This window comes from Oncorhynchus tshawytscha, linkage group LG13 (genome assembly GCF_018296145.1).
Source record: "Oncorhynchus tshawytscha isolate Ot180627B linkage group LG13, Otsh_v2.0, whole genome shotgun sequence".
Classification (NCBI taxonomy): Eukaryota; Metazoa; Chordata; class Actinopteri; order Salmoniformes; family Salmonidae; genus Oncorhynchus; species Oncorhynchus tshawytscha.
Window position 1 is genome coordinate 80,662,410 of NC_056441.1, and position 11,631 is coordinate 80,674,040.

The following is an 11,631-nucleotide window of genomic DNA, read 5'->3' on the forward strand; positions in this document are numbered from 1 at the left end:
GGGACAGAGGTATGGGATGGAGAGGTGGGGACAGAGGTATGGGATGGAGAGGAAGGGGACAGAGGTATGGGATGGAGAGGTGGGGACAGAGGTATGGGATGGAGAGGAAGGGGACAGAGGTATGGGATGGAGAGGTGGGGACAGAGGTATGGGATGGAGAGGTGGGGACAGAGGTATGGGATGGAGAGGAAGGGGACAGAGGTATGGGATGGAGAGGAAGGGGACAGAGGTATGGGATGGAGAGGAAGGGGACAGAGGTATGGGATGGAGAGGAAGGGGACAGAGGTATGGGATGGAGAGGAAGGGGACAGAGGTATGGGATGGAGAGGAAGGGGACAGAGGTATGGGATGGAGAGGTATGGGATGGAGAGGAAGGGGACAGAGGTATGGGATGGAGAGGAAGGGGACAGAGGATGGGGTATGGGATGGAGAGGAAGGGGACAGAGGTATGGGATGGAGAGGTGGGGACAGAGGTATTGGATGGAGAGGTGGGGACAGAGGTATGGGATGGAGAGGAAGGGGACAGAGGTATGGGATGGAGAGGTGGGGACAGAGGTATGGGATGGAGAGGAAGGGGACAGAGGTATGGGATGGAGAGGAAGGGGACAGAGGTATGGGATGGAGAGGAAGGGGACAGGGGTATGGGATGGAGAGGTGGGGACAGAGGTATGTGATGGAGAGGAAGGGGACAGAGGTATGTGATGGAGAGGAAGGGGACAGAGGTATGTGATGGAGAGGAAGGGGACAGAGGTATGGGATGGAGAGGAAGGGGACAGAGGTATGGGATGGAGAGGAAGGGGACAGAGGTATGGGATGGAGAGGAAGGGGACAGAGGTATGGGATGGAGAGGAAGGGGACAGAGGTATGGGATGGAGAGGAAGGGGACATAGGTATGGGATGGAGAGGTGGGGACAGGGGTATGGGATGGAGAGGTGGGACAGAGGTATGGGATGGAGAGGTATGGGATGGAGAGGAAGGGGACAGAGGTATGGGATGGAGAGGAAGGGGACAGAGGTATGGGATGGAGAGGAAGGGGACAGAGGTATGGGATGGAGAGGAAGGGGACAGAGGTATGGGATGGAGAGGAAGGGGACAGAGGTATGGGATGGAGAGGAAGGGGACAGAGGTATGGGATGGAGAGGTGGGGACAGAGGTATGGGATGGAGAGGAAGGGGACAGAGGTATGGGATGGAGAGGAAGGGGACAGGGGTATGGGATGGAGAGGTGGGGACAGAGGTATGTGATGGAGAGGAAGGGGACAGAGGTATGGGATGGAGAGGAAGGGGACAGAGGTATGGGATGGAGAGGAAGGGGACAGAGGTATGGGATGGAGAGGAAGGGGACAGAGGTATGGGATGGAGAGGAAGGGGACAGAGGTATGGGATGGAGAGGAAGGGGACAGAGGTATGGGATGGAGAGGAAGGGGACATAGGTATGGGATGGAGAGGTGGGGACAGGGGTATGGGATGGAGAGGTGGGACAGAGGTATGGGATGGAGAGGTATGGGATGGAGAGGAAGGGGACAGAGGTATGGGATGGAGAGGAAGGGGACAGAGGTATGGGATGGAGAGGAAGGGGACAGAGGTATGGGATGGAGAGGAAGGGGACAGAGGTATGGGATGGAGAGGAAGGGGACAGAGGTATGGGATGGAGAGGAAGGGGACAGGGGACAGAGGTATGGGATGGAGAGGAAGGGGACAGAGGTATGGGATGGAGAGGAAGGGGACAGAGGTATGGGATGGAGAGGAAGGGGACAGAGGTATGGGATGGAGAGGAAGGGGACAGGGGTATGGGATGGAGAGGTGGGACAGAGGTATGGGATGGAGAGGTATGGGATGGAGAGGAAGGGGACAGAGGTATGGGATGGAGAGGAAGGGGACAGAGGTATGGGATGGAGAGGAAGGGGACAGAGGTATGGGATGGAGAGGAAGGGGACAGAGGTATGGGATGGAGAGGAAGGGGACAGAGGTATGGGATGGAGAGGAAGGGGACAGAGGTATGGGATGGAGAGGTGGGGACAGAGGTATGGGATGGAGAGGAAGGGGACAGAGGTATGGGATGGAGAGGTGGGGACAGAGGTATGGGATGGAAGTGCTAGGGAGAAGTGATGCTGCTGTTGAAGCTCTGTTCTGTTTGTCTCCCTCCTCTCTCTCACTCTCCTCTCTCTCACTCTCCTCTCACACTCTCTCACTCACTCAGAGCGTCCGTTGCATCATCTGGAGCGTGTGTTACCCATCCTACACTCTCTGGGTACCGACTCCCACCTGCTGGTCAAAAAGAACCTGGCCATGGAGGCCATACTGGTCTACTTGGGTACACACACACCAACACACACACTAACACATACGCATACATGTGGTTACCGGGTTAAAACGGAAAGAACTCAAAGATGAACAGTTTAGGCATTAGTTCTGAGTGGTTAAGGTTGGGGTTAAGGCTTGCTAGAGTATTGCTGTAGGTGCAGTGTTCTGAGTGGTTAAGGTTGGGGTTAAGGCTTGCTAGAGCATTGCTGTAGGTGCAGTGTTCTGAGTGGTTAAGGTTGGGGTTAAGGCTTGCTAGAGCATTGCTGTAGGTGCAGTGTTCTGAGTGGTTAAGGTTGGGGTTAAGGCTTGCTAGAGTATTGCTGTAGGTGCAGTGTTCTGAGTGGTTAAGGTTGGGGTTAAGGCTTGCTAGAGTATTGCTGTAGGTGCAGTGTTCTGAGTGGTTAAGGTTGGGGTTAAGGCTTGCTAGAGCATTGCTGTAGGTGCAGTGTTCTGAGTGGTTAAGGTTGGGGTTAAGGCTTGCTAGAGCATTGCTGTAGGTGCAGTGTTCTGAGTGGTTAAGGTTGGGGTTAAGGCTTGCTAGAGCATTGCTGTAGGTGCAGTGTTCGGAGCAGCACCTGTTCACTCCCATTTCTGGGTGAATGTTGTGTTTTATTTTATTGTGAGCATATATCCACGTTCTCAGGACCTTTTCAAACGTCTGGAATCTAAGTTTGTTTCTAGTGATCAGGCTGTTAACACACAATTGAATTGACTCAGCTCTACTATTACCCCTATACTGTTTCTGATTTGGTACGATCCGTCCCCCCATAGCCAGTAAAGTGGATGTGTCCAAGCACGGGATGGTGAAGTTCCGGGAAGAGAGGAGCATTCTGGGATTGGGACTGAACACCGGCAGCTTCCACGACCGCTACTTCATCCTAAACACTGTCTCCCTCAGGATGTACAAGGAAGTGCGGGTAAGACACACACACACACACACGCACACACACACACACACACACACACACACACACACACACACACACACACAGAGCTAATCTGTCTGTTTTGTTTCCCTGTAGAGTAATCGTTCAGAGAGGGAATGGCAGGTGAAGAATCTGAGGGTCTATCTAGGCATCAAGAAGAAACTACGACCACCCACCTGGTCAGAACACCTCTCTGTCCTCTCCTCCCGCCTGGTCAGAACACCTCTCTGTCCTCTCCTCCCGCCTGGTCAGAACACCTCTCTGTCCTGTCCTCCTGCCTGGTCAGAACACCTCTCTGTCCTCTCCTCCTGCCTGGTCAGAACACCTCTCTGTCCTCTCCTCCTGCTTGGTCAGAACGCCTCTCTGTCCTCTCCTCCTGCCTGGTCAGAACGCCTCTCTGTCCTCTCCTCCTGCCTGGTCAGAACGCCTCTCTGTCCTGTCCTCCTGCCTGGTCAGAACGCCTCTCTGTCCTGTCCTCCTGCCTGGTCAGAACGCCTCTCTGTCCTGTCCTCCTGCCTGGTCAGAACGCCTCTCTGTCCTGTCCTCCTGCCTGGTCAGAACGCCTCTCTGTCCTCTCCTCTTGCCTGGTCAGAACACCTCTCTGTCCTCTCCTCCTGCCTGGTCAGAACACCTCTCTGTCCTCTCCTCCTGCCTGGTCAGAACACCTCTCTGTCCTCTCCTCCTGCCTGGTCAGAACACCTCTCTCTCTATCTCTCTCTATGTAGTTGGGGTCTGACTGTGATGTTTCCTATCTCTCTCTCTCTCTATGTAGTTGGGGTCTGACTGTGATGTTTCCTATCTCTCTCTATGTAGTTGGCGTCTGGCTGTGATGTTTCCTATCTCTCTCTATGTAGTTGGGGTCTGACCGTGATGTTTCCTATCTCTCTCTATGTAGTTGGGGTCTGACCGTGATGTTTCCTATCTCTATGTAGTTGGGGTCTGACTGTGATGTTTCCTATCTCTCTCTCTATGTAGTTGGGGTCTGACTGTGATGTTTCCTATCTCTCTCTCTATGTAGTTGGGGTCTGACTGTGATGTTTCCTATCTCTCTCTCTATGTAGTTGGGGTCTGACTGTGATGTTTCCTATCTCTCTCTCTATGTAGTTGGGGTCTGACTGTGATGTTTCCTATCTCTCTCTCTATGTAGTTGGGGTCTGACTGTGATGTTTCCTATCTCTCTCTCTATGTAGTTGGGGTCTGACCGTGATGTGTCCTATCTCTCTCTATGTAGTTGGGGTCTGACTGTGATGTTTCCTATCTCTCTCTCTATGTAGTTGGGGTCTGACCGTGATCTATAAAAGTGAAAAACAGGAGAAGCCAGAGAAGCAGCAATGGTGAGTCCCTGAATGAGAGTGTGTGAGTCCCCATTACATATCACCAGTCCCCTTTAGTAACGGTGGCTTGTACAGTGTTCTCCATGATGGCTTCACCTTGTCATCAACACCCCCCATTACATATCACCAGTCCCCTTTAGTAACGGTGGCTTGTACAGTGCTCTCCATGATGGCTTCACCTTGTCATCAACACCCCCATTACATATCACCAGTCCCCTTTAGTAACGGTGGCTTGTACAGTGCTCTCCATGATGGCTTCACCTTGTCATCAACACCCCCCATTACATATCACCAGTCCCCTTTAGTAACGGTGGCTTGTACAGTGCTCTCCATGATGGCTTCACCTTGTCATCAACACCCTCCACTACATATCACCAGTCCCCTGTACAGTGTTCTCCATGCTGGCTTTACCTTGTCATCAACACCCCCCATTACATATCACCAGTCCCCTTTAGTAACGGTGGCTTGTACAGTGTTATCCATGATGGCTTCACCTTATCATCAAGGCCCAGTTTTACCCTCCAAGGAGTGTCTTTTCTATTTTTAAATGTATCTTTATTTCAACCTTTCTTATTTTATATAACTCCTTCCCATTCACACATCACATCCAAACCCACCTCTTCCAACCCTCTCAAATCCACTAATAACACCTTTTCGGCCAACTCTGGGATATTGGATGTAATCCCTAGTCTGGGAAATGGGGCGTAATCCCTAGTCTGGGAAATGGGGCGTAATCCCTAGTCTGGGAAATGGGGTGTAATCCCTAGTCTGGGAAATGGGGCGTAATCCCTAGTCTGGGAAATGGGGCGTAATCCTAGTCTGGGAAATGGGGCGTAATCCCTAGTCTGGGAAATGGGGCGTAATCCCTAGTCTGGGAAATGGGGCGTAATCCCTAGTCTGGGAAATGGGGCGTAATCCCTAGTCTGGGAAATGGGGCGTCTTCATCTGGTGCCTTTTTCTTGTAACTCTTGAGCATAATCCACTCTTCTCCTGACACAAAGCACTTTTTGGAACCCAATGATGTTTATCCCTAAATAAATCTACAATAATTTCCTGTATCTTGGCCAGAAGGCCAGACGGTGGCTCTAAACATGACAACCGATGTCACAGTGCACAATGCAACCACATTGTTAACCATAATAGTGGCCTCCTGTATGACATATGAGCTAACAACCATAAGAATCAGGGAAATGTTTTCCCCTATCTGCCTGCAGAGAACACAGTAGGACTGGTCCGTGTGTATGATTTGCCCCATCACCTCCCTCAGCCTGTTGGATGAAGCCTTGGACAGGATCTTCTAATCAGTGCACATTAAGGCCATCGGCCTCTAGTTCTTCACCTCCTTAGGGTCACTCTTTGTTGGCAGTAGGATGAGGACAGCCCTTCTGCAGTTTATTGGTAGTAACCCTCCGGTCAAACTATCGTTAACTACTGCTAGCCAATCCACTCCCAACAAAAAGACTTCAAAAAGTCAACGGGAAGCCCATCAATACCCAGTGCCCTTCCATTTTCCATGCCTTGTAATGCAGTGGAAAGCTCCTGCAAAGACTATGGTTGCTCTAGTTCAACCTGAGCTCCTGCAAAGACGATGGTTGATCTAGTTCAACCTGAGCTTCTGCAAAGACGATGGTTGCTCTAGTTCAACCTGAGCTCCTGCAAAGACGATGGTTGCTCTAGTTCAACCTGAGCTCCTGCAAAGACGATGGTTGCTCTAGTTCAACCTGAGCTCCTGCAAAGACGATGGTTGCTCTAGTTCAACCTGAGCTCCTGCAAAGACGATGGTTGCTCTAGTTCAACCTGAGCTCCTGCAAAGACGATGGTTGCTCTAGTTCAACCTGAGCTCCTGCAAAGACGATGGTTGCTCTAGTTCAACCTGAGCTCCTGCAAAGACGATGGTTGCTCTAGTTCAACCTGAGCTTCTGCAGCCACCTGTGGGAGGCCACCAAGGAACTGCTGTGTCACTGTTTTATCCTCTGTATACTCACACTTGTAGAGCTCAACATTGAACTCCACTGCCTTCTTTCTAATTTCACTAGGGCTAGTGAGCTCCTGTCCAACAGCTGATTTGAGGCCATTAATAATTCTTCTTTGTCCATTCTTTTTTCTCTAAACCGAAGAAAAATGTGGATGAGGCATCGATTTCAGAGATTCCCTGAAATGTACTTCTCACCAATGTCCCCTGTACTCGGATACCCAGAAGGTCTGCCAATGCCCCCTGTGCTCTGATACCCATCAGGTCTGCCAATGTCCCCTGTACTCTGATACCCAGCAGGTCGACCGCCGAAAACCGCTCGATCAAGAAGAGGGGCTGACTTCGGCGGAAGTCGTGACACACTTGGGCCCATGTATATTGTCTCGTGCCTCCATTTTGAAAATAAGGCGTTTTTAAAAAGTCCTTGAGGCTATATGAGGTTTTTTGTGTTTTCTATCTAAATCACTGACTGTCCAGTTCAAATCCACAGCAAGTAATACATCATCCTCAGTATTACATTTCTCAATGGTATTTGATAACGTCTCTAAAAAAACACCCTCTCAACTGCCACTACTGGGGCATATACATTTATTAAACCCATAGGGATGTTTTCATATATCGCTCTAACTTTCCCCCTCAACTACCTCTTCAACCTCATATGATTAAGGCAAAAATCCTTTTGAGAACAGGATGGCCACACCCCCAGTCTGAGTTTTTATGACTACACACCACTGCCCCCCTCCCCCCCAACTCCACTCCTGTTGCCACACAACTTCATTTTCCATATTACTATGCAGAAAACGTATGTCACTTCCCTTTCCCTTTATTAACCAACACACTACGCCTCTTTTTTTCCATCTCTTGCCCCATTTACATTTTAAAGAAGAAATCTTACAACTGCTCAAGGCTGGGGGAAAAAGCACAGGAAGAGACAGAAAACACATCTCTTTAGAGTTACGGCTGCGCCTGAACTCTTTCATTTCCTTTAGAATTGACCTCACTTGTCACTCTCGTGACCACTTTCTTTAGTCTAGCAATTTCTGGTCAAACCTCCACCTGTTATTTTGGACATCAGAAACTTTGCTGATTCAATAAACCATTTACTTTCAGGAAAAACACGTTACATTATAATCCTGCATATCCTTTTCAATCCATACCTCCGTTCCATCCCATTTCTCTCGCTATTTTGTTGTGACGCATCCGATTCCTAGATGTCATCCCCAGAAGAAAACTCCACCCTCTCTACAACCTGTTTGTCCTCAACTGATTTATCAATTTCTACTTCCTGTTTCTCCTCAACTGATTTATCAATCTCTACCTTCCTGTTAGAATTAGAACCTTCATTCCCCCCCCTTAAATTCTTCCTCTTCCTCCTCGCTACTTTGCTTAATTTTCCATTACCCTCCCTCTCCTCTTGAATTCCCATTTCATTCTCCAGCATGCCCTCAGCGACCTCAATCGCAGTCTCACCTACCCCCCCCCTTCCTTGTTCTACCACAACTGCCCCCATAGCCATATTGCTCTCCTTTCCTATTTTCCCCACATCTGCCCACCTTCTCCTGAACCTTTAGCCTGTTCATCCCTTCTCCTGAACACTTAGCCTGTTCATCCCTTCTCCTGAACCCGTAGCCTGTTCATCCCTTCTCCTGAACCCGTAGCCTGTTCATCCCTTCTCCTGAACCCTTAGCCTGCTCATCCCTTCTCCTGAACCCTTAGCCTGTTCATCCCTTCTCCTGAACCCTTAGCCTGTTCATCCCTTCTCCTGAACCCTTAGCCTGTTCATCCCTTCTCCTGAACCCTTAGCCTGTTCATCCCTTCTCCTGAACCCTTAGCCTGTTCATCCCTTTCCTGAACCCCTAGCCTGTTCATCCCTTCTCCTGAACCCCTAGCCTGTTCATCCCTTCTCCTGAACCCGTAGCCTGTTCATCCCTTCTCCTGAACCCGTTGCCTGTTCATCCCTTCTCCTGAACCCTTATCCTGTTCATCCCTTCTCCTGAACCCTTAGCCTGTTCCTCCCTTCTCCTGAACCCGTAGGCTGTTCATCCCTTCTCCTGAACCCGTAGCCTGTTCATCCCTTCTCAGTGGTGCTTTAGCTGCTATCTGGCTCTGTTCTCTGGACTCACCAAATGCCCCTCTCTTCCACACCCAAAGCATTTAATTGATTCAGTAGAAGCGTAGAACACATAATCAAACCCATCAATCTTAAAGCTGAACGCTAAATTCAGTTGGTCAGTATCCTTCTTTAAATTCCTGTGCACTTGTCTCCTATGAGATACGACATGTTTCAGCAAAAGAGATTTGCATCCAAAAATAACCTTTATTGTATATACAAGATAACTCTCTCTCCAACACTTTATCCCTAACGAATGAAGGTGCGTTAGAGGTGCGTTAGAGGTGCGTTAGAGGTGCGTTAGAGGTGCGTTAGAGGTGCGTTAGAGGTGCGTTAGAGGTGCGTTAGAGGTGCGTTAGAGGTGCGTTAGAGGTGCGTTAGAGGTGCGTTAGGAAGTAGAACTGTCTTTGCCGGACTCATAAGAGGGAATACCTACATCTGTGTCTCCCTCAACTACCGGATTCACCTTTTCAATGGAATCTAAGAAAATGACTACAGCACTACTCATCCTTGAGGCTGATTTTATGCTGTCATACCCAATGATAGCACCCACTGCTAAACTTCATTCTTCCACCCAACAACCTGTCGCAGCGGGACTCTTCACCCCAAGCAGACTAGGTTTTTCAAACTGTAAACCTCCACGAGTGGCCATTACAATCAGCCCCTCCCGCTGGTTGCTCCCTCGAGAGAACCAACCTCAACGATCCCACCACCCCTATACATACTTAGTGACAGTGAGACAATATCACCTTTAAAACAACTCAACTAATCAATATAAATATACACTCACCGTTCAATAGTTTCGGGTCAGTTAGAAATGTCCTTGTTTTTGAAAGAAAAGCGCATCGTTAATGTTGTAAAAGACTATTGTAGCTGGAAACGGATTTATTTTTAATGGAATATCTACATGGGTGTACAGACGCCCATTATCAGCAACCATCACTCCTGTGTTCCAATGGCACGTTGTTGTGTTAGCTAATCCAAGTTTATCATTTTAAAAGGCTAATTGAGCATTAGAAAACCCTTTTGTGAAGAGGTGAAGAGGCAACTCCGGGATGCTGAATTCCAGCCACTCCTCCTTCCCAACTTGCTCCCAGCATGCACTAGAGAGAGAGAGATAGGGGGGAGAGTAAGATGGGGAGAGAGAGAGAATATACTATGTCCTTCATTCCAAAATGATCCTAATTATTAGTGTGACAGACGGAACAATGAACCAGTTGTTCCCGTTGTGTTGAGGGAAACAGAGTAAAGTGTTTGGGGCATAACAGGCTTTAACAAACCAAGGGCCCGATGAGCTCCCTGCTGTGAGGAAGAGCAGCCACGTGATGTACAGAGCTGTGTGTGTCGTAACTCCATGGCTGTGTCAATGTTGTGTAGTTTATCTGTTAGAGAAAGTGGACTTGTTGAGGGTGTGACTCAGTGTGGGTCTGGTGACATCATCGCTGAGGTGTGAAACGCACTCGACTCTAATCACTGACTCTCGTTTAAATTAGGACTCTTTGTTGACGCCCAGGGGACTTTCACCAGGCAAAGTGTGCGGCGGGTGTGTGAGATAGGGGAGATTGGGGGATGGGATTGAGCACTAGGCCTACTTACCTAAGTCTCTGTCTCACTCTCTCCCTCTTCTCTAATAAATAAGCATAAATATGGGTTGTATTTAGATGGTGTTTGTTCCTCACTGGTTGCCCTTTTCTCGTGGCAACAGGTCACAAATATTGCTGCTGTTATGGCACACCGTGGAATTTCACCCAGTAGATTTGGGAGTTAATCAAAATTGGGTTTGTTTTTTAAAATCTTTGTTGATCTGTGTAATCTGAGGGAAATATGTGTGTCCAATATGGTCATACATTTGGCACGAGGTTAGGAATTGCAGCTCAGTTTCCACCTCATTTTGTGGGCAGTGTGCACCTAGTCTGTCTTCTCTTGAGAGCCAGGTATGCCTACGACGGCCTTTCTCAATAGCAAGGCCATACTCACTGAGTCTGTATATAGTAGAAGCTTTCCTTAAGTTTGGGTCAGTCACGGTAGTCAGGTATTCTGCCGCTGTGTATTCTCTGTTTAAGGCCAAATAGCATTCTAGTTTCCTCTGTTTTCTTGTTAATTATTTCCAATGCATCAAGTAATTATCTTTCTGTTTTCTCATGATTTGGTTGGGTCTAATTGTGTTGCTGTACTGGGGCTCTGTGGGGTGTGTTTGTGTTTGTGAACGGAGACTCGGGGACTCTTCTTGAGGTTAATCTCTCTATTCTCTCTCCCTCCTCTCTGCTTCATCTCTCTCTCCCTCCTCTCTCTCTCCTCTCCCCTCTCTTTCCATCCTCCCTGTAGGTATCTGTGTTGTGACACTCAGACAGAGATGAGGGAGTGGTTCTCCACCTTCCTCACTGTCCAGGTGAGAGGACACATACTACTGTCTGTCACACTGGTTATTATGATTCCCTGTTCTTATTCACCCCCCCTCTCTACCCCCTCTCTCTCGCTCTCTCTCTATCCCTCTTCTTTCTCCCTCTCTCACCCTCTCTCTCCTGCATCTCTCTATCCCTCTCCCCCTCGCTCTCTATCCCTCTTCTTTCTCCTTCTCTCCCCCTCTCACACCCTCTCTCTCCTGCCTCTCTCTATCCCTCTTCTTTCTCCCTCTCTCCCCCTCTTTCACCCTCTCTCTCCTGCCTCTCTCTATCCCTCTTCTTTCTCCCTCTCTCACCCTCTCTCTCACCCTCTCTCTCCTGCCTCTCTCTATCCCTCTTCTTTCTCCCTCTCTCCCCCTCTCTCACCCCCTCTCTCCTGCCTCTCTCTATCCCTCTTCTTTCTCCCTCTCTCACCCTCTCTCTCACCCTCTCTCTCCTGCCTCTCTCTATCCCTCTTCTTTCTCCCTCTCTCACCCTCTCTCTCCCGCATCTCTCTATCCCCCTACTTTCTCTTTCTCCCATTCTCACCCCCCTCTCACCCTCTATCTCTCCCCCTCTCTCTATCCCTCTCTCCCCTCGCTCTC

General features: G+C 49.3%; 1 protein-coding gene across 7 annotated transcripts in view; it reads left to right on the forward strand.

Moving 5' to 3' along the window:
- LOC112247029 (arf-GAP with Rho-GAP domain, ANK repeat and PH domain-containing protein 1) overlaps positions 1 to 11,631 on the forward strand; it is a 131,014-nt gene that overhangs the window by 112,930 nt on the left and 6,453 nt on the right. For 5 of the 7 annotated variants that reach the window (XM_042296409.1, XM_042296408.1, XM_042296410.1 and 2 more), the window contains 5 exons: positions 2,200 to 2,313; positions 3,075 to 3,220; positions 3,326 to 3,408; positions 4,504 to 4,563; positions 10,971 to 11,034. In XM_042296409.1, the coding sequence (XP_042152343.1) occupies positions 2,200 to 2,313; positions 3,075 to 3,220; positions 3,326 to 3,408; positions 4,504 to 4,563; positions 10,971 to 11,034 (467 nt within the window). Of the gene's footprint in view, positions 1 to 2,199; positions 2,314 to 3,074; positions 3,221 to 3,325; positions 3,443 to 4,083; positions 4,274 to 4,503; positions 4,564 to 10,970; positions 11,035 to 11,631 lie in introns of those variants that run through there. The other 2 variants (XR_006078710.1, XM_042296412.1) reach the window with 2 other exon arrangements.